Source organism: Carica papaya, chromosome 3 (genome assembly GCF_054855325.1).
Source record: "Carica papaya isolate Zhongbai chromosome 3, ASM5485532v1, whole genome shotgun sequence".
Taxonomy (NCBI): domain Eukaryota; kingdom Viridiplantae; phylum Streptophyta; class Magnoliopsida; order Brassicales; family Caricaceae; genus Carica; species Carica papaya.
The window spans coordinates 7,675,684-7,701,360 of NC_142311.1; the positions used below are offsets into that span (position 1 = coordinate 7,675,684).

The following is a 25,677-nucleotide window of genomic DNA, read 5'->3' on the forward strand; positions in this document are numbered from 1 at the left end:
AAAATATCGGACTACTGGAATCTCTTGAATACAAATTTTTTTCTTGATTTTGCCTAGTTAGAAAAAATTGTTGGGTTAAAGTACTTGAAAATAAGAAAATTTGCCATGAAAGAACAAATGTTAAACGATTTTATTAATTTGTAAATGACTCCTCATTAGGAGGGTTGAATACAATCTTCTTGCTAAAATAATTTATAGTGGCGTGATACATCGCTAGCTAGTTCATTTCTAAAATTACATTAAAGTCCCCCGTGTCAATTTTTATTAGGTCCTCACTCAATTTTCTATTTGCTATATCTATGATACAGATGTTGTAGACAACCTCCCCCAGTAGTGTCCTACTCCTAAGAGTAGACACAAATAACATAGTATTAAGTTTTTCAGGTAATATACCTAATTTTGATGCAAAAAAATATGTAAAACAAATGAATGTGATGTACCAGTATCGATCAAGACATGAGCAAGATAGTTACATGTAGTGTACATACTATGTACCACGTTCGGGTTGACTTCTGCATCCTGCTGAGTGAGATTGTAAACCCTGTCATAGATAGGAGGTCTGACCTAGTTCTGGTTCCTTGGGCACACTCCATTGCATAATGTTGGACCCTACCACATATGCAGCATGTGTTGTTTAGGCGATAACAGGGTTGGTCCCCATGATCATTGTCACAATGCTGACAGATTTTGCTGCGTCCTGCTGTTGGAACCTGAGGGGGATCTTGAGTCATCGGCCTGGGTCTCCTGTTATATTGAACAGGTGCAATAGGTGCTGGTCTGTGGCATGGAGCTGAGGGCCTGAGGTTCCCTGCTGCTTGAAAGAAGATGCGAAGGCTTCTCTCCACTAACTGTGCCTTGGCCAGAACAGTCGAATAAGTAATTAGCACGAGCACAAACAACTGCTATCTGATCTTAGGACGGAGAACCCACTCGAACCTTCTATCCTTCCTGCCTTCGTTCATCATGCTCTCAGGAGAATATCGACACAACTCCAGGAACTTGCAAGTATATTCTGATACAGTCATATCTCCCTAAAATAAATGTGCAAACTCCATCTCCTTCAGATGTCGGAGATGCTTTGGGAGGTACTTCGCATGAAAGACCGTTAGGAATTATTCCCAAGTGACTAGAAATGGTAGGGCGGCCTGCTTGAGTTGCCATCAGCGGTCTGCTTCTCCCACTAGTATGTAAGTAGCAAGGATGACCTTCTGTTTGGGGATCACCCCGAGGGTCTTGACGGCCTTCTCTGTCTCAGGTAACCAGAACTCGACCTCTTCAAATTAGAATTCCCTTGTAAAAGTAGAAGAATTTAGTTTTTTATACTTTTCTATGCAGTTTGGGTCCATCATGAAAGGAGTTGTGTCCTGTAGACGAGGGACTGGGCTGGGTTGAGGATGGACTGGATGGCCCTGCAGTAGTACTTGATGATATAGTGGAGGCACCGGATTATACTATGGTGGTGCTGGGTGATGCAGTGGCTAGGGCACCAGATCATACTATGGTGGTGCAAGATCATATCAGGGTGGCTCGGGATCCTCCCGCTACAGGGGTGGCTCAACCTTTGGCAACAGGGGAGCGTCAGGTAGCTCTTTCATTTCCTCACGGGCTTACTGGGCAGCAATGAGTCTCTCCACCATCTCAATAAACCGATCAACATCTTCTCTAAGCGAACCCTTCCGGGATGCTCGGTTTAGTGGGGGTCTTCCTCTCCTCATCTATTTGTACCTATATTTCAGAAGGAATGGTTGGGTGACAATTCATTATTTTCAGTGTTTTCTAAGAGTTTTTTGTAAGAAATTGATCCAAGGAACGCGGCTCTGATACCAACTGTAATGACTCCGAAAATATCTAAAAGAAATAAATGTTCAAGATTAACATTACTTACACAATAACTTAAAGTACCAATTCGTGTTATGGAATTCACCATTTTGAAAGAAATACAAAAAAATAAAGAAATGAACGAAAAATAAAGAAAACTAGCATTCTACTTGCAACCCTTTTGCGAATCGGACTCTAAATCCTGGTCCTCTTGATCTGAAATGGTTAAATAAAGGATGAACTACACTAACCGAGTAAGAATATCATACTATATCACCGACACAGGAATGAAGGTTGGTAGAAAACATCAAAAAAATAAGTAATGAAGCACTAAATTAAACAAATTCATTTATCAATAATAAAATCATTTACCGTCCACTTATCATAATGAGATTTATAGAAAACAACCTATAGAAAATAATAACATTATATATATCATGATTTCGTATGTAATTGGTAATATAACACATATTATACTTTCATATTCAAATCATCAAACAACAATTGCCTCTTTTTTCATCAGCCTGCTGATATTTATAGGGGTTCATAGGGATGTCCCCGCTACGCGTAAACTTTTTCTTTTAACATTTTCAATTACGGGCCGTCCCCATATCCCATCCAGTATGAACGCCAATTTACTAAATCTCAATCTCTCATTCGGTATAAGGGTAAAGTAGGTCGTCCTCATACCTCATCCGATATGAGCTCCAAGTTACCAAGTCTCCATACCTCGTTCGGTATGAGATACATTCACGATAGGGTATACCCGGTTCGTCCACCATCTCTAAGGATGTCCAGTAAGGCTGTCGTTTCATCAAACCACTTAATCACACAAGTTTTTCGTTTACCTTTAACTTCCATTTTTCTAATTCAACCATAAACACATAAAACAACAATATATGCATTCAAAGATATAAAATAAATCAATAAGGTACTATCATGCATTTAAACTGTAAAAACAATTAACAGAAATCAACAGAGAATAGTTTTTGGTTCTGACTCCATTAGCAATCCGTAATTAATCATGAACATTTTTTAAATTGTACAAAATATCGTATTTATTGTTAATTACACTTCAATTCTATAACAGAGAATAGGGTGAGAGATTCTTACTCAATTTGATGCCCAAAAAGCTAACCTGTTGACTGTGCCCACTGAGGTCCTCGGGTTCCTTGAATTTTTCTTCGGGAATCAAAACGTGCTATAAGATAAATGTCCCAAACAAACCCTAAATCAGTCTCAGGGCTCATTTTGACCAATTTTAAAATTCTGGTACAGTGGCTCCATTGTGCTCCAATGACAGACTTTTTACTCTGATTTGGTCATGGGTGTGTTACAATTGAATTCTGAGTAAAGGATAAATTTTTTTACCTCTTTTGGTGGTCGGAAAGGGCTCCGGTGCGGCAGTGGGTGGCAGTGGTCTCCTTTCCAGCGGCTAGGTCTTCTTCTCCGGCGAGGGGGTTTGGCGGCTAGGGTTAGGGTTTGGTGTGTATGAGGGTTATTTATATCATTTCGCATTTAATTTGGATCGTCCATCGCGTTTGATTTGGACTTTCCGATTACAATTAAATAGAGAGTGAATCTGGATCGTTCATCGCGATTTAATCTGGACTGTTCATCACGATCTAATCTGGACCGTCTGATCACATTTAAATTTGATTGTCCGATCGTGTTTGGGAAAGGAACGCATCTGGGCCGTCCGTGCGCGCGGAAAAGGATCTGGACCGTCCGATCGCGGACACGTGGATCGCCTGCGTGGTACCGCGTCAGCATCCGCTGCCATGCGACACGTCCTAATTCGTCAGGGCTGCTGACCGGTCATCTCACGTGGCATAAATTCTCTAAATTACATTTTGATCTCTGGTTTCCGATTTTTCTTTCAAAAATATCCCAATAACCCAAATTTTCACACATTTTTTTCAAAATTATTTTCAATTTAATCATCCATCAATTTTACTCTAAATTAAAATTAAAAATATTAAAAAATTAAGAAATTATATTTATAAATAAATCTTAAATTATATTAAAAATTAATTTAAGGTATTACATTAATTAGCTATATTTATTTATTTAATAATTTAAGACATTTTTTAATAGGTTAAAAAAATTAAAAAAAATTATACATATTTGCTCACGTGTAAAAGGTTGCCATGTTAACATCTATATACTCAATAAGAAATATTATCCAATTAAAAAAATATAAGACGTTAGTGTGAAAAGTTTTAATTGTACAAAATTAAAAAAGTTCAACATTTAATTAAAACACAAACTTTTGTTGAATTTATTTATACGTTTTTGTAAATTTTTTAAAAATAAATTTAAATTTTTAGAAAAAAATGAAATTTCAAAGTTTAATTATGAAAATTAGAAGTAAACAAATGGTAAGTTCAATTAAAAAAATATTTCAACATTGAGAAAAATTAGTTAAATATCATCAATGGACCAAATTAAACAGTTAAAGCATTAACTGAAAATATTTTATATTTTTCATAAATTTTATTATAATAATAATGTTATTATATATGAGGTAGGTTAGATAGGTTAAGATTCTATACCTTTTTTAACATTATAAATTTATAATATACTTTAAATTTAATAATAACGTTCAGATATAATATAATATATAAAATACATAAATTAAGAAAATTCGGTTGGTTTCTTAACCAGTTGACTGGTCCGGTTTAACCCGGCCTAATCGGTCCAGTAAAAAAATGCTTCCCTATAACCAAAATCAGAGAAGTAAGCCGAACGAAAAGAACCCCGGTCTCCTTGCATAAGGTTACTGACACGTAGGCGGTAACCCGACCCGGCCCAACCCAATATCACCATGTTGTTACATTTCGAGAGAGAACCATTGGAAGCGTGTTCGATTCTGTAGAGGAGAGTGAAAGTTCAGATCAATGGCGGGGGTGTCGCTGAGGTGCGGGGATTGCGGGACTCTTCTGAAGTCCGTAGAGGAAGCGAGAGAGCACGCGGAGCTCACCTCTCACTCCAACTTTTCCGAGTCAACTGAAGCAGTCCTCAATCTCGTCTGCGCCGTCTGCGGCAAGCCCTGCCGATCTAAAACAGTACGGATCTTACACAGGCTCAATTACTCTCAATTCTGTTTGTAACTTTGTGTACATTCAGATTTTATGTGTGTGTATTGATGTATGTGTTTGGTGTAAAACGTAATGTATTTTGTTTTTTTTTTCTTTTGTTTCTGGTTTCAAATTGGTTGATGAACTTGCGAATTTTGTGAAGTGAATGGAAGCTTCTAGTATAGCTATCGGACGTGGGATAGATGAATCGAGAATTGGGATTCTACTAGCAGTTTGATGGATTTGAATTTACGGATACCTCGCCTATGAATTTCTAGTTTAAATTGATGATCTATTTTTTATCGAGATGAATGTTATCGGAGTTTGACTCGAACAAGGAGATTTGAAAACCTTAGGGAGTTGATTTCTTTTTTTCCTGGTCTCTTTTCTGATTGTCATGGGAGTGGTGATTTTGGAATTTTCTAGTGTGGTTTGGGGTTTATGAGATTCTGGAGTAGTATTTGAATTTAATAAATACAATAATGGGATAGGTGGTATTTAACTGGAGGACACAAGGCTTAATTTGTAGAAAGAAGGCCCTCGGTTTTTGAACTGTTTCTCGTTCATGTCCGTGAGCTGCAGATTTGGCTGCCAGGAATTAGATTTGATGAGGAATGCATGTGATGCATGAAATGTTGATTGTGTAAATGAGGCTTCTACTATTAGCATGAAGAGCATGATTCCATCAACCCTACTGCAGGCAAATATGATGATGTGAAAGAAATATCACCCCCTTCCAGCGCAATGAAAATCTAATTGATTGAGAAATGGGAACAAAAAGCACAATTTAGGTCCTCTTGACTAATTTTTCTTAGAGCTCTTTAGTGATAAGCTCAATTTGGCAATTATTTTTTGTTTCAATTTCATACCCGGGCAGTTGTTATGTGTTCCAAAAGGAGGTTGGTGAAGAAAGCATTTCATTGTTTGACACAATAATTCACAAATCTTTGATCTCCTCTTCTCTTTGCAGTTTTTTGTGCTGTCAATTGTTGATGAATAGTTCTAATTGGTAGGTATTGGTTCTGTTTGATTGTTAAGGAAAGTGATTTGCATACCAAAAGAACTGGGCATACAGAGTTCACAGATAAAACTTTAGAGGCTGCAAAACCAATTAGTTTGGAGGCTCCGAAGGTGACATTGGAGACTGAAGATGCTGTTGATGCAAGTACTAGTAATCAGCCTGCTGAAGGTAAGGCTGGTACTTGCGGTATGACTGTGACAATGCATGGTTAGAACTTAGGAAATGGTTTGATCTTAGCTACTTCCCCAAAGCATTTTACAGATATGATTATCGTGGTTGCTTGTTATCATGTTCTCTGCCGCTCTGTATTCAATTTGACGGCTCTCTTTTCTCTCTCTAAAAAAAAAAGACAGTTTTCACTTTATGTTTCCGTACTAATTCTTCACTTGGGAAAAAATTATTTAGATTTTTCTTGGTTATATAATTCTCAATTTCTCTACCTCTAGTGGGGAGTGATTCCTCCCTGATTCCTTTTTGTTTCTTTTCCACCTAAAATTTTTGGAAATTATTTTTTGAATAAACTTTTGAAAAACTTTGACTCCTTTAAAAGTCACCAAAATTTTAAGAGACGATCAGTGACTAAAAGTAGTAGTAATATCGTCGAAACTGATATATGGTAGCAGAGAAACATGACTGATATTGATTTTTATGTAGATAGATGGTTTTCTTAGCTATACAATTTATGATGTTTGATTCTCATATTTTTGTCATGTGTACCCTAAAAAAGGTCTAATCTTCACGTACCTTAGGTGGGATATTGGAAGGAAAAGACTACAACAATCTTTACCCAAATGTTAACCCAGTTCAGTGGGTTAAAAGATCTAAACTTTGTAAAATACATGTAGGACACATGTAAAAGCATGTCCAATTTTTTAGGTAAACCAATAATTTCTTTTCCAATAATAAATATGATCATGAGCTGAAGAATCTTCATTTACATAACATACTTTATTTCTTATGAGGAGTTGACATTTAGGTATACTAAATTGGATTAATTAACCATCAATAATCCTAGATTATTGTGACATATGTTAAGTACATGATGTCTATCATTAGAATTACTTCAATTCTCCCTTTCTTCCTCTGTTTCATATTCTAATAGTGAGGCAGTTGGTTTCAATATATGTTAAATTGGTTTTGACATTAAGGTTGTAACGATATCATCAAGTAAGCAATGTTTAATATTGGATTACATTTTGTCACTTCTGCACGGAAGATGTCCATATAGCTTCTTAAAGCTTGTTCTTGTTTTTGACTAGTTTGTTTATATGATTGCATAATGCATTTTTCTTGATTCTTCAGAAATGACGGTTCCAGAGGTTGACAAAAAATTGCTTGAAGAGATGGAAACAATGGGATTCCCAACACCCCGAGCAACCCGAGCACTCCACTACTCTAGTGAGAACACTTAAATAATGCTTTCGTATACTTGTTTTCCTTTAGACTGTTTTTTGGCAATTACACTTTGTTTTCTTTATTTAACATTCATTATGCTCAAAGATGCAATGTCACAGCTTCTAACTTTTGGATAAGCTATTGAAGTGTCCTGAGAACAAAAGGGGCACTAAAGATTATTAGGTGATTATTAGATCTGGTTCACATTTGGTAATTATGCTCTTCATCCCACATCCTTCATCCTCCACAAAATGCTAACAATCCTTTCTAGAAGAGATGCCAATTTCGTTTCCTGAAAGTACACAACATCTGATTTCCGTTTGCATAAACAACCTCTAATGATCTGTCTCATCTTGTAATAGTCGAGACCCCGAAATTATTTTGCCAAACATCATCTACAGGGGTTGTTGACTCCCCTCTCCCTTTTCTCTCTATTTCTCGGCCCATCGTAGTCAACCATGGAGATAAACCGTTTCAAGTCTCTCCTGACCCTCGTCTCCCCTTTACTGGTCTTCAATCTCTCCTTCCTCTCTTTGACTTGTCTATGCTTCTCTATTTCACAAAATAGATTCATCACCTTATCTTCCAATCCATCAAAAGAAACACTCACTAGTCTGCTCAACCTCTGCTCCAACACCTAGTGGGGATATTCTTCAGCCCTCAACTCCTCCATTAGACCACCACTGTCCTCCACTGCTAGGTAATCACTAGGCTGTAGTCCCATCGCCTCGTCAGTGACTATTCCTTCCACAACCGACGATTCGCTTGCCAGAACTATATCCAGACACTATCCTCTCTCCTCATCATGTTGCCGACCTTTAACCTCCTCTTCCCGATCGGCCTTAAGAATTAGCCCTAATCCTCCTGTGATCTGTTCTTGAATCCCCTCAAATACACACTTCTCATTCGCAAACTCCCCTTCTCCCTTGGCGGAAATGTTCACCGGCTCCGTTTCTGCCACCTTTAACTACATCTGTCACTTCTCTCCCACTCCCGTTCTGGTTAGGGTTTTTCCTTCCTGGTTGGGTTCTCGGGTTGACCTACCCTTTATCTTGACCCGCATCCATTGCTGAACAACTCAACCCCTTATCTTTAAATGAATCGGCAGCTTGGCCCAAGGAACCCTCCTGCCCTTCAAGAATGCTTCTCCTGCCCAACTTCGTTTTCAATCTTAAGGCCTCCCAGCGAAATAGTACTTTTACTGGACTTGCTCGCTGACCCAACCTCCTCGGTCCATTTCCCTTTCTCAGCCTTGAAGTATTTCCTCCCCGGTCCACTATCAGGACCCATACCCCTCAAAGCTTCAAACCTGCTAAGATTCTCTTGGCCTGAATGTCTTACCCGGTCCAGTTGTCAACACGAGAGCACGTCCTTTATCGGCCCAAAACAACATGCCCCAAGTTTGTTTTGACTTAAATTTTGAATTTCAATTTTTCAGGTTTCGGGTTGAATTCAGGCTTCATCTTCCCCACCCAGCTTCCTCCCTGCTCTCCCCTTGCTTGCTTCACAACCTTAGTGAATGATTCAGTCCTCACCACTTCCACCCTCATCCACAGCTCAACCTTGCATACCGGGCAACACATCTTCTTCGTAAGACCCGAATGATCCATGGAGTGCCCACTTATTTGGATTATGGACTCCACAACCTTCTTTTTCTCCCTTCTCGACACCACCAGCTCCACTCTAGACACCTCATGCAGGGCCATCATAAGATTCCATCAACCCTCCGCCTTCTCGTCATCTAGGACTAAAATCCTCCTGAAACCACTCCCGAAGCTCAGTGAGAAGACCAAATATTGACTTTTGTTATTTGGCCCAGCACTATCCACAAAGAACTCCGGTGTCCCCGCCTACTCCTTCCCAGGTCTTCCCCCCTTCACCCAAAAAAGTTCTCTAAAAATACTTAGCATCCACTCCACATCATCCTTATAAAAAAAAATGGAGGAACATAATCCTGTTCCATTTTTTGACTACCTTATCCGATCATGTCTAATCCTTTGCCGACTACGTCGAATGTCTTCTGTTCTGTGACTAGAAGCTGCCTATTCCATGGATGACATCTCCCCTTACGTCGGCGACACTGTTCAGACAAACATTGTGTTTAATCTCCTCTCTGCGATGTCAAACATGCACAACCTCTTACTCGGAACCCTAGTTTCTCCTCTCACCACCACTGCCGCCGTAACCCGAGCCACCGCCTAAACCCATGAACACCGTCAAATATGCTCACGGTCAAACCGTCTATTATTATAGTTTTGGTAACTTTATGTCTGCTACTTGTGCAAGAGAGCAATGAAGTCTAGCAATAACCTTCTTCTTTTGTCTTCTATCTCTTACCAGCTTTGGTCTGTGACCTATAGTCTATCTGGGGTTAAATTGGGCGATGATCTGTTTTGTGGAAGAGGAGATCTGTATATACGCCCTAGTTTTTTTACCTCTTCAATTGAAAAACTTGCAGTATTGGATGCCTGTCCTATAGTTTTAACAGCCTCAACAAAGTTAGTTTGCGGTCAAGTGAAATTGTTCCTCCTACCTCCAGAACCTCTATTTTGTTAGCCATTAAGCTTCTAGCAGCTTTCTCCATCGTGTAGTGGTTTGCCACAAATAATCACATGTTAGGTGACCTTTGTTTTGCATACCTCAGTTACCAATTTTAGGTTGGTCACAAATGATGCCAACAACCAATCGTATCTTATCCACGCTAACCAGATGTATAATAACACTTCTACAACTGTCCTCCTGAACATGAGAATAAGCCAAGATTAATAATGGGCCTCTACCTGGCACTTGGACTTAGATATCGTTGTATTCTATATTTAGACCAAAAAGGAAACAATAGATCATTAGTTTTTTGAAATTTGGAAGCATCGGCTGAAAAAGCTGGCCTGATAATAGTGGAGTTCCTGCCACATACCACTTTGTTCCGTGAAATGCTGAGCAGCAACCATCTCGTGTTGTCTGTTTTCATTTTCCTTGTTCTGTAGCTCATATATCCATGCATCATTGCCAACACTTAAGCTTGTTTTGATGCAACGCTGCATTTTTATGGGTGCTATTCAGGAGCAAGCATCCACGAGGAAATATTTTTTTTTTTTTTGAGATAAATCCACGAGGAAATATGGCTGCATGGAATTAATGAGCCTAGACATAACGAGTAAATTTTCAGATTCTCACTAGTTCGTCATTGGATTGGTGTTAGTTGGCTTGGATTTATTCCCTATAATGTACCCTTGTAGGGCTTGGCTTTGAATGAATAGTAGCCACAGCCTCAACCAGAAAAGATAATTGGTTCTGTCAAGCCTCACTTGGATTATCTTTAAGGAACTATATTTTCCTGAAGTACCAAACGTACTAACCCCTAGTTCTCGCTTAGCCGCCTTGGTGTTAGCCATCTTTTTTCGTTTATAGACCAAGGAGAAGGCAAAAAAAAAAAGAAGAAGAAGAAACCTAGGTGAGCTTACCAGTACTGATTGCCTCTGCCTTCTGAAGAAGAGAAGTTACATAGCACCAAAAGGATGTTCAGTATCACCTGTCCGCTATCCTCCTGGATGTAAATGAAGAATAGATGTTCCCTCTCCACGACCAGTAACTGAAACATGACTTGCTGTCGACTCCATTTGAAGAATCGCCATTCTCTGTCTACATATAGAGACCAAAATGTGATCTCTGTCCTCCTTCAGGCTGCTACTCTTGAGTCATCACTTCCTGTCCAAAAACAGGGCCAAAATATGCAGCAAGCTATTCTCCTATAGGCTGTCACTGATGAGTACTCGCTGTCTTTCCAGAGACAGAACCCAAAAGACACGCTATGTTGAGGAGAGATGGTGTCAGCAACTGTATCACACTCTTCGTTGGTCTAGTCTGTGCAGGTTTTCCACGACCTGATTTGAAGTTGCTGGCAATTGCACTTAAGGAACAAGAAGTGCAGAATCCTGGAGGAGTTTGCTGCAGGGGCATGAAATCCAAAGTAGGCTGTTAAAGGCGATCAGGTTCGACATTTTGCAGCAATCATGGGTGACTGCTCTGGTCCCATGTTGAATAACAGAGAATGAAACCAGGGGAGAAGGATAATTCTCTGTATATATTTCTCGTGAATGTTTATAACATACATATGTATGAGCTCTCCGGACATGAAGTCCTAGCCATAGATGGTTATAAAATTAAAGAATGAGATAATTGAGGGATTTAGAATTTGATATAAAAATATATGTGCTAAGCAAAACAGAATATTCAGGATATTCTTGTAGTAGCCATGGGATTATGATTCTGATAGTCAAGAGAAATGTTCAATTAGGGGAGATAATGCTAAGGATATTGGTTTGCTTTTCTGTTGTCTACTAGCCTTTGCTTTGACTCTTATGGGTTTTTTGGCTGATTTTTGAGTGGTGCAAGATGGTTGTTTTTAGATTCTTATTTCCTGATGGAAGAGATTCTTTAGTTGAATTAGTTTCTAATGCTCCTTTTGAGATCATTCTCATTTGCATATTTGACTTGTTTTTTATTACAATTTTTTCTTAATCTTAAAATTTATTGATAAATTCCATTGCTTCATAAAGTCAAACTATATCTGTTGATGTCATTCACATCATATTAACAACCTAGTTCTGACTCGTACTTTTTGAAGCATATGCTCTTGTATAAGTTCTAGTGTTATTCTTTACTTGAAATATTGTATTCAACATTGCGTCTGCCTCATCAATAAAGTGGTGAATGGTGATTGAGTGGTAGGTAACCAGTACTTAAACTAGGAGGTCTTGGGTTTAACAACCGAAAGACGATCCAAGAGGTTTTACTTGAGCTTTGGTTTGATTGAACTACTTGCACCTTATTGGAGCTTTGGTTGTGGGCTGGTTGAAGTAGTAATAATGGGTTAAACCTAAATTGAAGGTACTCCTATAATAACGCTCATATGGAGTAGCCACACTGGTGGCCTATGTTTCACATTCTCCTTTAGCAAAAAACATTACATTTCTCTTCATCTTGATTGCATGTGATTCATTAGGCCCTTATTGTTATTCTAATGTGGGCTTTCCTCTCCTTCAGATAATGTCAGCATTGAAGCAGCTGTAAATTGGCTGGTTGAACATGAGAGTGATCCAGACATAGATCAGATGCCCATGGTACAAACTCTTACTTTATAACTTTCCTTTTGGTATAACATGCATCTACCTCTTCATTTTCCTCACTGTATAATCATTGGGGAATAGTGGTGCTGCTTTAAAGCCCATATAATTGTTATAGTACTCTCATTTTCTTGGAATTTGATTTCCTAGTGTTAATTATCCTGGCTTGTTTTGCCTGCCAAAATATCAATTTAATATCTTTTCTATTTCTGTTGGATATTTTTCATTCTAGCTTGCTGGCTAAAAATATGTGGTTACCATGATGTTTGGCACGTACGCCATAGGTATGTTTAGGCACTGCACTAAGCCAAACTTGTTCAGGTATATTTTGGATTTGTTTAGATCAAAATTTAGCTCTAGTTCAATTTAATTTAGCTTTGGATCAAATTGAAAATCATTTATAGGCTCGCATAACGAGGCAAATATAAACCTACAATTATTGGGCTTGGAAGACCTTGAAATTATTTTGGTGGGGCAGGGGTTCAATGGTGCTAAGTGAACTTGATTTTTAGGTTGTAGAAACAGTCCTAATCAAGTATCTCATTCTCCTTCTTTGCGCTCAAGTTGAAGAGATGGCTATTGGGACCCTATTGTATATAAATTGGAGAAGATGCTAGCTGGGTGGAAGCAGATCTACCTGTTGAAGACTAACTTCAATTAAGAGTTCACTTTCTAATGCCCCTATCTATTTTATGTCTTTTTCCTATCATGGTAAAAGTGACAAAGAGGATTTAGTCCCTTCAATAAAGATTTTTGGGGTGGCTTTTTAGGAGCAAAGAAATATCATTTGGTAGCATGGGACATGTTCAAGAATCTTTTGAGGAAGGATGGCTTAGGGATTAGGTGGTGTGTGTTAATAAAGCCTTATTGGCTAAGTGGCAATGGAGGAGAGAGGCTTCCTTTGTTGGAAGCTTATAAGAGCCAAGTTCAACCTTCATTTAGGTGGTTGGTGCTCAAAGGTAGGTAGCCATAATTTGTCTTTCTACTTTTCCTTTTTTTTTTTAACCAAAATCTTATCGATGTACTATCCCCTCCGATTTAGGTCCCTCTTCTACCTCCATTTATATCTGCCAAGTTTTCTTACCCAAGCTGCATGGTAAAATTATGGAGATAATGGGGACCATGAAAAGATTGAGGTTGGAGTAATTGGACTTTGAGAAGAGAATTTGATGAGTCTTGTGATGAAGTTGAAAATAGTTGGAGTTCGAAAGAGGAAGAAGTGGTGGTGGAAAATAGACAAGCTGAGAGCGAGGTCCAAATGTAGTTTATATGAGATAAATGTAGATAAATTATTTGTGAAAAGTTCACAAGAGCTTGCAAGTTTGAAAATCATATTGAGATGCACTTTGTAGTTGTTTTTTCTAATTGTCTATTGATCTTTGCTTAAAGATTATGTCCTTAGCTTTATAGGCCCTAGTGATGTTTTAAACGATACTATCTCACCAAACTACAACACGTTTGTGGAAAGAAGACAAATCTTGGACATACCCCTTATTGTTAATGAATTAATGGAATATTTGCGAATGGTGAAGCCAGAAGGATTGGTCCTAAAATTAGATTTTGAAAAGGCTTATGGGATGATAAATTGAGCGTTCCTTGATTTGTGTTGGATCGTAAAGGTTTTGGATTTAGATGGCAAAGTTGGATAAAATGTTGCTTGTCCTCTATCTCTTTTGCTTTGTTAGTGAATGGTAAGGCCTAAGAGTGGTTTCAGGGACTAAGGGGATAAGACAAGGTGATCCGTTATCACTATTCTTTTTTACTTTCTTTGTGGATGGTTTAAAGAGGACTAGGAGATCTGCAAGAGGAGCAATTAAGGGATTTGTTGTTGGAAATGACAAATTTTTTTTTGAAATAAAAGTGAGAGGGATATGTATTAATGAGGTGCTAAGGGAACACCGCGCATATACAAAAATATTTACAAGTCAATTAGCATATTTACAATATCACCAAAATCATCCATACTATCGAGTTGTGACCTAAGATAGTAGAGCTAAAATAATAAAATCAGTTATCCTTAATAGTGTTGAAATCTACTTCTTTCCCCTCAAAAGCGCTGTTATTACGTTCCTTCCAAATAACCCAAAAGATAGTGAGAGGGATGATGCTGATAGCTTTTTTCCTGCAAGTAACACCTTCCCAAGCTAACAATTCAGCAATAGTAATGCCTGCCATAACCCAAGATAAACCAAGAAGACTGAGAACCATGGACCATAATTTGTGAGAAGTAGGAGAGCCAAGGAGAAGATGATTACAAGTTTCAAGATCATTTTTGCAGAGGAAGCATCTGTTCACTGTGGTAATGCCTTTTTTCATCAAATTGTCAAGAGTAAGAATTCTTCCTTTGGCAGCCTCCCAAGCAAAAAATGAAATTCTGGGTGGAGCTCCTGATTTCCAGATTATTTTTGATGTGAAAACCTGCTGTCTGTTAGTGCATGAACCCCTTATGTAATGGTAGAAAGTTTTTACAGAAAACAGGTCATTTTTAATCAGTTTCCAGCTTAACTTATTTTCATGATTTGAAAGTTGAATGTTGGACAAAGTGAGAAGCAGTGTATCATATTCCTCCACCTCCCAATCCTGAAGGTTCCTTGTAACGAAAATATTCCACAGACCCGGGCAATCAGGGTTGGACACCTCGCAGATCTGACATTCTTTGTTCCTGGCAATAGCATGGATGTGCGGGAATTTTGCAAGAAGAGTCTCATTATCACACCAAACATCATCCCAAAACCGAATTTTATTGCCATTGCCCAGAATCCATTTAGAGCATTGAAGAATGCTGTCACTAAGTTTCATTATATTTTTCCACAGACTCAACCCGTTGTTGTATTTCCTGATTAGAGAGAGATCATGTGGATCGCCTTCAAACCATTTGCAGCTGATAACTCTTTTCCATAAACTGTTTTCCTCATTCCAAAATCTCCAAATCCATCTCCCAAGAAGAGCCTTGTTTAGATTAACCAATGAACGCAGCCCCAGCCCTCCATCTTTGATAGGATTCTTGACCTCATTCCAGTTAACAAGGTGGAATTTCTTGTTACTATCTCTGTCATCCCATAAGAAATTGCATTGAATTATTTCCAATCTCTTAGCTACTTTAGAAGGGATATTGAGCACGGATAAATAGTAAATAGGGAGATTAGAAAGTGTACTTTTAATGAGAGTCAACCGGCCACCTTTAGATAGAAATTTCCTTTTCCAATTTGCTAATCTGTTATGGCACATTTCAATGAAAGGATCTCAGTTTCTGATATCATTATACTTTGCCCCCAAGGGGGCCCAAAGATAAGAGATTGGGAGGTTGGATTTTTTACCACCATATACCTGCACTAGAGAGTTGTCAGAATTTGACGCACCCAGCAATACCAATTCTGATTTATGCATGTTAATACGGAGTCCTGATAGAGCGTGAAAACAGAAAAGAATGCATCTCAAAAACATCATGGAACACATCTTTGGTTGACAGAAAATGAGTGTATCATCGGCAGAGAAGAGATGAGATATTTCAATCGGATTTCTGTTGCTTCCCACAGTGACACCTCTTAGGAGTTGTAATTCTTTTGCCTTTTCCAGAATCTTGTTGAGAACCTCCATCACAATAATAAACAGTAAAGAAGAGAGTGGATCTCCTTGCCTCAGCCCCCTAGTGGCCTTGAAGAAGGATGAGGGGGCCAGCATTAATAATGACAACAAAACTTGTTGTAGAAATACAAATTTTGATCCAGTTTCTTCATTTATCTCCAAAACCCATTCTGTTGAGCATGTAATCTATGAAGTTCCAATTAACATGATCGAAAGTTTTTTCCATGTCGAGTTTACATAAAGTGGCAGTCATGTTGTGTCTGAGAACCTCATCAACAGTCTCCTTAGCAATTAATATAGTATCGTAAATTTGACGGCCATAAAAAAAAGTATGTTGGCAATTGCCAATGATTTGATTTAGAACTTTGGATAATTGTTTAGCGAGAACTTTGGAGAGCAGTTTGTAAATATACCCAACGAGGCTAATTGGCCGGAAATCATTTATATGCTTGGGATTGCCTTTCTTGGGAATCATAACAAGAAAAGTTGAGTTTAAAGATCTTACAAGTGAGCTGTGATTGTGGAAATCATTGAAAACTCGATGATATCACATTTGATGACACCCCAGAAAGTTTGGAGGAATTTGAAGTTAAAACCGTCTGGCCCGGGAACTTTATCACTGTCACAATCCCTAAAACAATAAGTGATTTCAGTTTCTGTGAATTTTTCTTCCAATTGAGCTCTATCCCTGTCGCCGAGCCTGCTGAAATTAGGGTTATCAAACTTGAGCCTTTAACAGAAATCTTCAGAATACAGATTTTGGAAGTGAACTTGCGTCCCCTCCCTCAGGGCCTCATGTCCATTAATACAATTGTCGCCAATGATGAGTTCTTCCACAAAATTAACCTGTCTTCTGTGGTTAGCTAACAAATGAAAATATTTAGATTTTTATCACCCTCTTTGCTCCATTTTTTCCTGGACTTTTGCTTCCAGGAGGTGGCTTCCATCTGAAGACATTTAGCCAAATCAGTCGTGAGCTCATTCCTCTTTCCCTTGTCAATCTGGGAAAGCACAGAAGTTTCTTCCTTCCTGTCAAGCAAATCAATCTCCTGCATAATGTCATTTACATATTTTTCTTCCTTCTTACTCGTGACTTTAGCCCAAGTTTTAATCTCTTGTTTTAGTCTTTTGAATTTATATGCAAGTCTGTAACTAATGGTGCCACTGACCTGCGAGGAGTTCTAACAATTTGTCACCATGGATTTGAAGCTGTCAAGCTGTAACCACTTGTTGTCAAGACGAATGGAGATAGGGCCCCATTGAATGCCATCCAATGCCAGAAGGATAGGGAGGTCGTCAGAAATGGGCTTAGGTAAATTTTTTTTATCGATATCAGGGGTGACTAACAACAGATCGGATGTGATTAAAAATCTGTCAATTATAGAGAAAGAAGCTTGCTCCATCTGGTTACTCCATGTCCACCTACCTCCATTTAATGGTAAGTCGTTAAGATCAAGTCTGTCAATAAGAGACCAGAATTTGTCAATTTTGGAATCATTTGAGCCACTACCACTGCGTTCAGATTTGTTCAGAATCATATTAAAATCTCCCCGCCCCCCCCCCCCTCCCCCAAAATGCCTCTGTTACCCCAAATATTCTTGATTTACTCAAGTTCATTCCCCAACAGAGTGCATTCATTGGAATTTCCTTTGCAGTATACACCTGAATAGAACCAAGGATCATCATTATTCAGATTGCTAAAGATACAAAAAAGAGTAATCTTACCGGCATGAGTATTTATGCAGCTCACTCTATCTTTCCTCCACCCAATATCATCACTCCGCACAGGCTATTGATGATCTTTTCTGAGATTATTTTCATTTTTGTTTCTTGAATGCTGATGATTGACGGTTTCTATCTGTTGATGCATCTTCTAATAATACCTCTTTTTCCCTGGTCATGAAGGCCCCTGACATTCCTGGATAGTATTTTGTTCAACATTTATGTAATTCTTGATGATTCCTTGCTCCTTTGCTCTTAATGTTTCGCCCCTCATAGTTTATGGAAGATTGAAGCTTCTTAAGTTTCTTTGAACCTCCGTTGGATTGCTTTTTCTTGCCCGTATTCGAAATCAGGTAGACTTTTCTACTAACATTTAATCTTTTCTCCAGTTTCATGGAAAGGAATTTCGTTTCCAGCTCAAACCCAAGAAAAGAAGAGCACAGAAGTTCGCTGATACAAAAAATATTTTGAAGGATCCACTCAAAATAGAGTTGAGGGTCATACCTTTGATTGTCCTACGGAATCCGATCCACTGATGCTATTATCTCAGTCAATTCATTCTCTTTGTCAATTTGAACATTACTGATTGGCAACTGTTCAGGTTCCGGAGGTAAGACCATCAGGTCTAAGGCCGAACCATAAAAAGATTCTTCAGCTAGACTCATGGTAGGGCTTGAAGGAGAAGTCGTTTATGAAAATCAATCATTTGTAGAAATTTCTACAGCTGCCATATCGCGCTCCATCTCACCAGGATGAGTGTTATTTCTGTCCCAAGCAAAACCCTTGACTGGAGTAGGAATTTGGTCCTGAGGGGTAATAGACTCAGGTAGTACATTCTGAACTTTCTCATATGTCGGACTCATGTCATTTTTTTTGTCTCCATAGCAATTTAACTATTTGAGCTTTTTTCGTTGGGCTGTTTTTCTTCTTAATCACTTTGCTTGGGCTGGCCTGATTTGTCCACTTGCCTTTCTCAGCCCAAGTGAGCCTGGACCTTTTATGTTGACCTCTAGGTCCGCTTGAGTCACTGTCCTTTTGGATCAACTTGCTTAGTGGCTCGAATCTGTTAGTAGAAATGACTCTAACTTTGGTGGGATTTTGAAATTCAAATCGCGGGTTAGAAATAACCGGGTCGGGTAGGGGCTCGCATACCGGGCTAGAGTCAATCTAAGGTTTTTCAGAGCTGTCACATAAGATATTTCCCCCATCGACGATAGGGCGATATGGAGACTATGATTGCAATTTAGGCAGCGGAGGGACTCCGGATTGTATGTAGAAATCTCTAGAGCTGGGCGAATCGGGAAATGTTTAGAGGCCCCCAATTTTTTAAAGGGATTCACCAACGAAGTTTCTGTAAGGTCAAAAATCGCATTCAAGAAGCGCCACCAGCCTCAAAACCATCAGGAATGAAAATTCTTTTGACCGTTTTTTCTCTTTCCTCCGACATTACCAAGCATTTGCCCTTTCGATTCCAAATCATGACGAAGAAAAGGTGGTGGTGTTGGCCTTTTATGTTTTTGCCCCAAGATTTACCACCTTTTGCCAGTAGAAATCGCTCAGTGCTGCGATAATCTATTTGACTTCTTCTTTGCTCAGTGTGATGGAAACTCCATTACCTCTGCCATTTTCACTGATTCGAATACCATCGAAGTTTTTTCTATCACACGTTATGTCATGGGACACCAAATGAGAACAAATCTTTTGGGGTTCTTCAGTAACAAATTAGTAGCCATGGGACCCCAAATGCCATGAGTATTCACTGGGACGATATGAGGGTTCTTGGGCGGATGATCTTGAAGAAAAATAAGCTTCGGTGAGAACATTTTGGTAGAAATAAGAAAGAGGATTTTAGAGAGAGAGAGAATGTGCTACTTACTTCTTGTTGAATGCATCCGTTCACATTTGTTGGGAATGACAAAATTGAGGTGTCTCACCCTCCAATTTACGGATGAAACAATTTTATTCCTATCACATGATAATAAGTCTATCTCTAATGCACTCAACGTTGGTTATGGTGTTTGAGCATATATTTGAACTTTGCATTAACATGGTAAAATGTGGGGTGGTAGGTATTGATATGCCCGATAACACAATAAATAATGTAGCTAACACAATTGGATGCGTGACCCTAACTTGGCCTATTACATACCTTGACGTTTCTTTGGGTGGTAATCCTAGGTGTAAGTCGTTTTGGGAGGAGATGGTTAGTAAAGTGTTTTAGGCACTTATAGAGATGGAAAGGGGGTCTCGCTGGGAGGTAGGGTCACTCTTATTAAGGCTTGTTTGTCTAGCATCCGTATTTACTAAATGTCTTTGTTTAAGGTCTCCATTAGTGTGATTGAGCGTTTAAAGAGTGTGATGAGGAATTTTTTATGGGGCAGGGAATAGCGAGGAGAGGAGAGACACCTGGTGAAAATGGGAGGTGTGTTGCAGATCTAGAACTTTTGAAGGGTTGGACATTGGGAATCTTCAATTTAGGAACTTGCATTATTGTTGAAATGAAGTTTTGCAGAAGAACTAAACTCTTTGTGATATCAAGTAACTAAAGGTGTTCATCGAAGCAAGTGGAATGCATGGGATGCAGTGGCATATTTCATTTAAATTGAGTTCAATTACTCAATATTTCATTTAGCCCATGTTACGACCCTAGTTGATGAGTCAAATTCAATTGTTAAGGAAGAGAGAAGAATAATTAAGGAATGCATAAGGCAGATGTATGTGACTGCCAAAATGTTCAGTGTTCTATCATGGTAGTTTTTTGCCAGATATCTTTTATGGAGATTTAATGTGTCTTGTTGCTTTTTGATGCTTGTGAAGTTGGCAGTTTACCATGTTTGGATAATTTTATGCTGGTCAGTTCCTAGATTTGATAGCAGTTATGTTAGTTATTTTAATATATAATTCTTTCTGCAGAAAGGAAAAGATGTCAGAGGAGAAATTAATGAAAGTTTCTTGAGTGCTCAGTTTATGAAGATCTTTGGGTTGTCTCTTTGATGAGTCCCTACTCTTTACCCGATAAAAAAATCTTTAGTAGGGACCACAATGGCTTAGTTCACTTTCACCCTTTGGAATGAGTTGCATCTGGTTTCATTAATACTTTTAATATGCAATAGGTATTTTGTTGAGTTTGATCTAACTTTATTTTGTTTCCATTTATTCTTAGATCTCATTTGTTTGATATGTATAATTTATTACAATTTACAATTGATGCATAATTAAACTGATTTCACTGATATCTCATGATGAATTTTTATTTCTTCTTCTTAAGGACAAAATAAGAAAAACATTTAAATTAAATTGGATATGAAATTGACTCGGAATTAAAATACTATTTTTACTAAAAAATTTTATTGTCTGTTATATTTCCATTACCATTCAATGGAACTGAAATTTTAACTAAACTAAACCAAAGAATAGTGTGGTAGTAGTTGAGTAGTCAAGCTGTTCGTTTTGCAATACCAAGAATCTTTAGTTCAGTACTAGGAATAAGTGTGTCGAAACACATTTTTTGCTTTTCTAATCATGTTCAATTATATTTTGCACTGTTGTTTTTCCGGTTGTTTCAAGAGTGCTTTCTTGGCATAAATTGCCATTCCTATCTTTTTTATTGAATTTATTGTTAATTTTAGGGGCTCTTCCTTCTATTTCTTCTGGCTAAACTGATGCACGACTTAACTGTGAGTGAACTGTTTGTCAGGTTCCGGTCAACTCCAAAGTTGAGGTCTCCAAGTCTTCTCTTACGCCAGAGGAAGTAAAACTCAAAGCACAAGAACTAAGGTATATTGTGTTAAAATGTTTGTATAAGGATGTCATTAGATCACTTACCTGTCATATTTTTTTCAGCAGTGCATGTTAAAATTTAAGTGACAGTATTCTTGAGTATTCTGGCCCCAGTGTTTGCTAGATGCTTATTTGTTACTTGATGAATCTGATGATACATGAATATGCATACATGTATGTATTATATATAATAGTTAATTGAATGCAGCCTTACATTTAAAGGCCGTCTTTTGACATTTTGAGAGTTTGGAATGTAGACTATGTCTATCTATTTGAAAACATCTAGGAAATTTTTCTTCTCTTGTAATCTTGGTTAATTTTTTAAGTTTCTTTCTTTTTCTTTTTTCTTTAAGTAGGGTAAGGTTTTTATCCTATAAGTATTATTCTATTCTTGCTCATTTTAATCGTTCTTGTAAATAACTTAAAAGGGAGCGAGCTCGCAAGAAGAAAGAGGAGGAAGAGAAGAGAACGGAAAGAGAGCGAGAAAAGGTGTTCTTAATTCATATCAGATTGTTTACTCAAATATATTCTTTTATCTTATTTATACCAGCTTAAATATGCATTCGTATACGTACATATATACCTATGTATATACGCAAACACACGCTGTGCAGCATGCATGGTATGTGTTGGTAAAGCATAAGTTATTGCTCTTTATAAGCTTGCACTCAGTTTCCCTGTGCAGGCAGCAATAGGATTAGCTTTCATCTATATGTAGGGTGTTGACAGTCTAGTAATCTTAGGAAAGCATGATGTTTACTTAGCGTTTGTTTACATTTGATATCTTAGTTACCTGCCCAACATTGATGCATTTTTTCATCAGTTTTTTATCTGGTCTTGTTGTGGCATAAATTGGTTTTAAGTCAGTATTTAGCAAGGAGTTTGGATATAGATAAAATTTCAATTTATCGAGATTAGCTACTGTTTCACTTTTAAGACATCTGTGTGTTTGTGTCATGCTGGTGAATTTGTTATAGTTTTTCTAACAGTGGAGGAGGAATTTTTGCTACAGCACATTTGGGGTTTTGGGGAGACTAGGATTGGGAGTACATTCATCTGTATTTGTGTGTAAATGTGATTGTGTGGATGCATGCACACACTGAGAAGTATTACCTGAACTTTTAACTCTATCTATGTAAAGATATTTCTGATGTTCTCATCACATATCTTTTGTGCTTTTTTCAGGAGAGAATACGAGTAGGAAAGGAACTTTTAGAAGCAAAGCGAATTGAGGAAGAAAATGAGAGAAAACGGTTTGTTCTTAAGTTGTATGCGAATTTAAAATTTTTTTTCTCCTCTTCCATTGATATCATCATATTGATCTATGTTGCTTTTCTAGTTTGTTGGCTTTGCGGAAAGCTGAAAAAGAGGAGGAGAAAAGAGCTAGAGAAAAAATTCGTCAGAAATTGGAAGAGGACAAGGTTTTGATTATTTCGTTTTGTTTGATTTCTTACTGTTTAGAATGTAATATTTCTAAACAACATTTTTAGAACTGTATCCCAAATCTACATGAAAATGATATGGGGGTGGGGGGTGAGTAGGAACTTTAACTGCAATTTTGCAGTGAAGGGTAATGAAGCATTCATATATGTTGTTTGAAAGGTGCTAGAAAAGCGCACTTCCAAAATGGTAATTCATTTTTTAATTAACCATGTTCTTTGAAATGGATGCTAGTTATTTAGTAGTACCTAAACTTGGTCGAGTGACTTTATTTATTTATCTATTCACAGGCAGAAAGAAGGCGGAAACTAGGATTACCCCCTGAAGAGCCTGCAGCTGCAAAGCCGTGTACCCCTGTTGCGGAGGAGAAAAAGGTATAAGGTTTAAATAATTAATATTTTTATAGATCCAAATGATGTTTCTTATAGACCTTAATTTATACAAACTAAGATTTTGGTCAAGATATTTTAAATATTTCTTTCTTTGGCTAATGTAACTATGAATAGGTATTGAACCCACACTGTAAACTCCATTAAGTGCATTTGAGCTGAGGGCTGTAGGATAGATATTTTAAAATATTTGTTGCATTTAAGGGATTTGCGCTTGAGCTGAGAGCTGTTGGAATTTGTTTTTTTGAAAGACTTGTTACATCTAAATTGCAGAGCATGTTACCTGTCCGGCCTGCTGCGAAGGTAGATCAAATGCGAGAGTGCTTGCGGTCAGTTAAGCAAAGTCACAAGGTAAAATGCAATTGTTTGTCCATCATCTTGGTTATCACAGGGCTGTTAGAATTTTAAAGAATCGTAAGGAATCCATCTATTCTCCTATTGCTCTTAGTACAATTACCCTTTTGCCAGTCAGGGTTACTGTAGTTGTCAGTAATTAATGTTGCTAGGTTTGCAAGTAGCATAATGCCATGCCCTCTGACAAGGCCAAGGCACTAGATAGAAGAGCTCTACGGTTTATGTTCCCTTCAGAGACCACTCAGTGTTATGATATTGAATAAGAAGTTTCCAATCCCAATTTGTACTGTGATCTAAACAAGATTTATCTATTTTCCAGAAAGAGGGTCTTTCCCATTCTGCATAAAATTAGAAATCATTGGAGTGGGGGACCGTTCTCTATCCCAAGCTTATGGAAGTGATGCTTGCAATATAGTTGAAAATCTCAGGACATGTGCTCTTACTAATGTTACTAACATGTTTGACTTTCTGGTTGTTTTTGTAATATAAACATGACAAAAAGGTTGTTACATTGAAAAACTATGTTGATTTTGGCATGACTCTATTCTATTGCCCCTTTTTTTCAAGATCAGTATTTATGCATTTGATCCAAATCTATAATTCAGCTATTTGTTATGATGTTATCTATTTAGATTATGTTGTACATGGATTACAATACATGCAAGGACCTGACTTGTATTTGCTTGCTTTGGAGTTAGGATGATGATGCCAAAGTAAAGAGAGCATTCCAGACTCTTCTTACTTACATAGGAAATGTTGCTAGAAATCCGGGTGAGGAGAAATTCAGAAAAATTAGACTCACTAATCAAACCTTCCAGGTAAGAAGAAGATGCTTCACCGCTAGTATGTGATACCTAGATTTCAATTCTGATGCCTATTATACGGTGATGCATGACTTTTCATAGGCATTGTGCTGGATTAGAAATTTGTCAACTTGCCATAAATTTCAATTTCGATTAGCAGCATCTGATGCTTCGTCATCAATACTAGACTCAAAACTGCCAAAGGAGGTTTTGTTTCCTGAGATAGTCTTTAGAATTAAGAGTATTGGTTTGAGTTCAACAGCTGCTACCAATGGTGATGGTTTAAGATGTTGGAGCATTTGGCCTATTACCTCTGGCATTACCTCCTTTCATCCTGCCAGCTAATTCTGCTGCCTACAATAGCCACTGCAAATGCCATCTTCCTAACTCTAGCCAATTTCATCCCGATCTTTATTACCAGAAGCGATCGCAAGAATTGTCCCCTCTTGCTATGCTCATCTTCCATTGAGCTCCAGAAGCTCACCACAATCACAGCTTCCTTCCCAGACATTACAATTCCCATGCTGATGTTTGACAAACAGCAGCATATTTTCCTTGTGTTGCTTCTGCTGCTTATAGTTTCTAAGTCCTCTAATCAGCTTCTGAACATTTCAAACTTCCATGTTAATAATCTCTAATTCTTCCAATATTAGTGTCTTCTAAATATTTTTGTTAGCTAATTTTCCTCTTATGTACCAACAGGATAGAGTTGGCTCATTGAGAGGAGGCATTGAGTTTCTGGAGCTGTGTGGGTTCGAGAAAACTGAAGGGGGTGAGTTTTTGTTCCTACCCAGAGACAAGGCAGACATGGCGTTGTTGAATTCTGCTGGTTCAGAGCTGAACTCTGCCATAAACAACCCCTTTTTTGGAGTTCTTTAAGCTAAAACGCTCATGATTGTAATACATTTTTTGCTTTGAAAGAATTTATCCTGCTTTTCCTTTTTTTTTTTTAATGGATCAAGCACTTGTTAGTGTCTGAATCCGCATGAACGGATTATGGACAAAATTGCTTCCCTTAGTTGTATTGGGCCACAGTTATGTTTTTATTTTCATTTTTTTTTTTAATCCTTTCTATTCAACCTGGCCGATTTAAGCACTCATTCAAGTCAGAACAAACTGACTATTCAAAACCAAAAAAATCTACTAACTTTTACGTATTATTTAAGT

General features: G+C 37.9%; 1 protein-coding gene across 2 annotated transcripts; it reads left to right on the forward strand.

Annotated features, from left to right (window-relative positions):
• Nucleotides 1–4,665: 4,665 nt before the first annotated feature.
• On the forward strand, nucleotides 4,666–25,575 carry LOC110823022 (ubiquitin-associated (UBA)/TS-N domain-containing protein). Of its 2 annotated transcripts, XM_088215415.1 has the most exons (12): nucleotides 4,668–4,886; nucleotides 5,937–6,087; nucleotides 7,222–7,317; nucleotides 12,358–12,434; nucleotides 21,442–21,521; nucleotides 21,953–22,013; nucleotides 22,710–22,777; nucleotides 22,864–22,945; nucleotides 23,255–23,338; nucleotides 23,627–23,704; nucleotides 24,406–24,525; nucleotides 25,213–25,575. In XM_088215415.1, exons 1-12 carry the CDS (start codon nucleotides 4,719–4,721, stop codon nucleotides 25,387–25,389), a joined length of 1,242 nt encoding a protein of 413 aa, XP_088071541.1. In that variant the 5' UTR covers nucleotides 4,668–4,718; the 3' UTR covers nucleotides 25,390–25,575. The 2 variants fall into 2 exon arrangements, with proteins under 2 accessions (XP_088071542.1, XP_088071541.1); XM_088215416.1 differs by lacking the exon at nucleotides 24,406–24,525 and having other exon boundaries at nucleotides 4,666–4,886.
• Nucleotides 25,576–25,677: the final 102 nt, after the last annotated feature.

Coding starts and splice junctions, on each gene's coding strand:
- LOC110823022 (XM_088215415.1), top strand. CDS start 4,719: ATGGCGGGGGTGTCGCTGAGGTGCGGGGATTGCGGGACTCTTCTGAAG. Junction 7,318..12,357: donor CCGAGCACTCCACTACTCTA/GTGAGAACACTT, acceptor CCTCTCCTTCAG/ATAATGTCAGCATTGAAGCA. Junction 22,946..23,254: donor AGAAATTGGAAGAGGACAAG/GTTTTGATTATT, acceptor ATCTATTCACAG/GCAGAAAGAAGGCGGAAACT.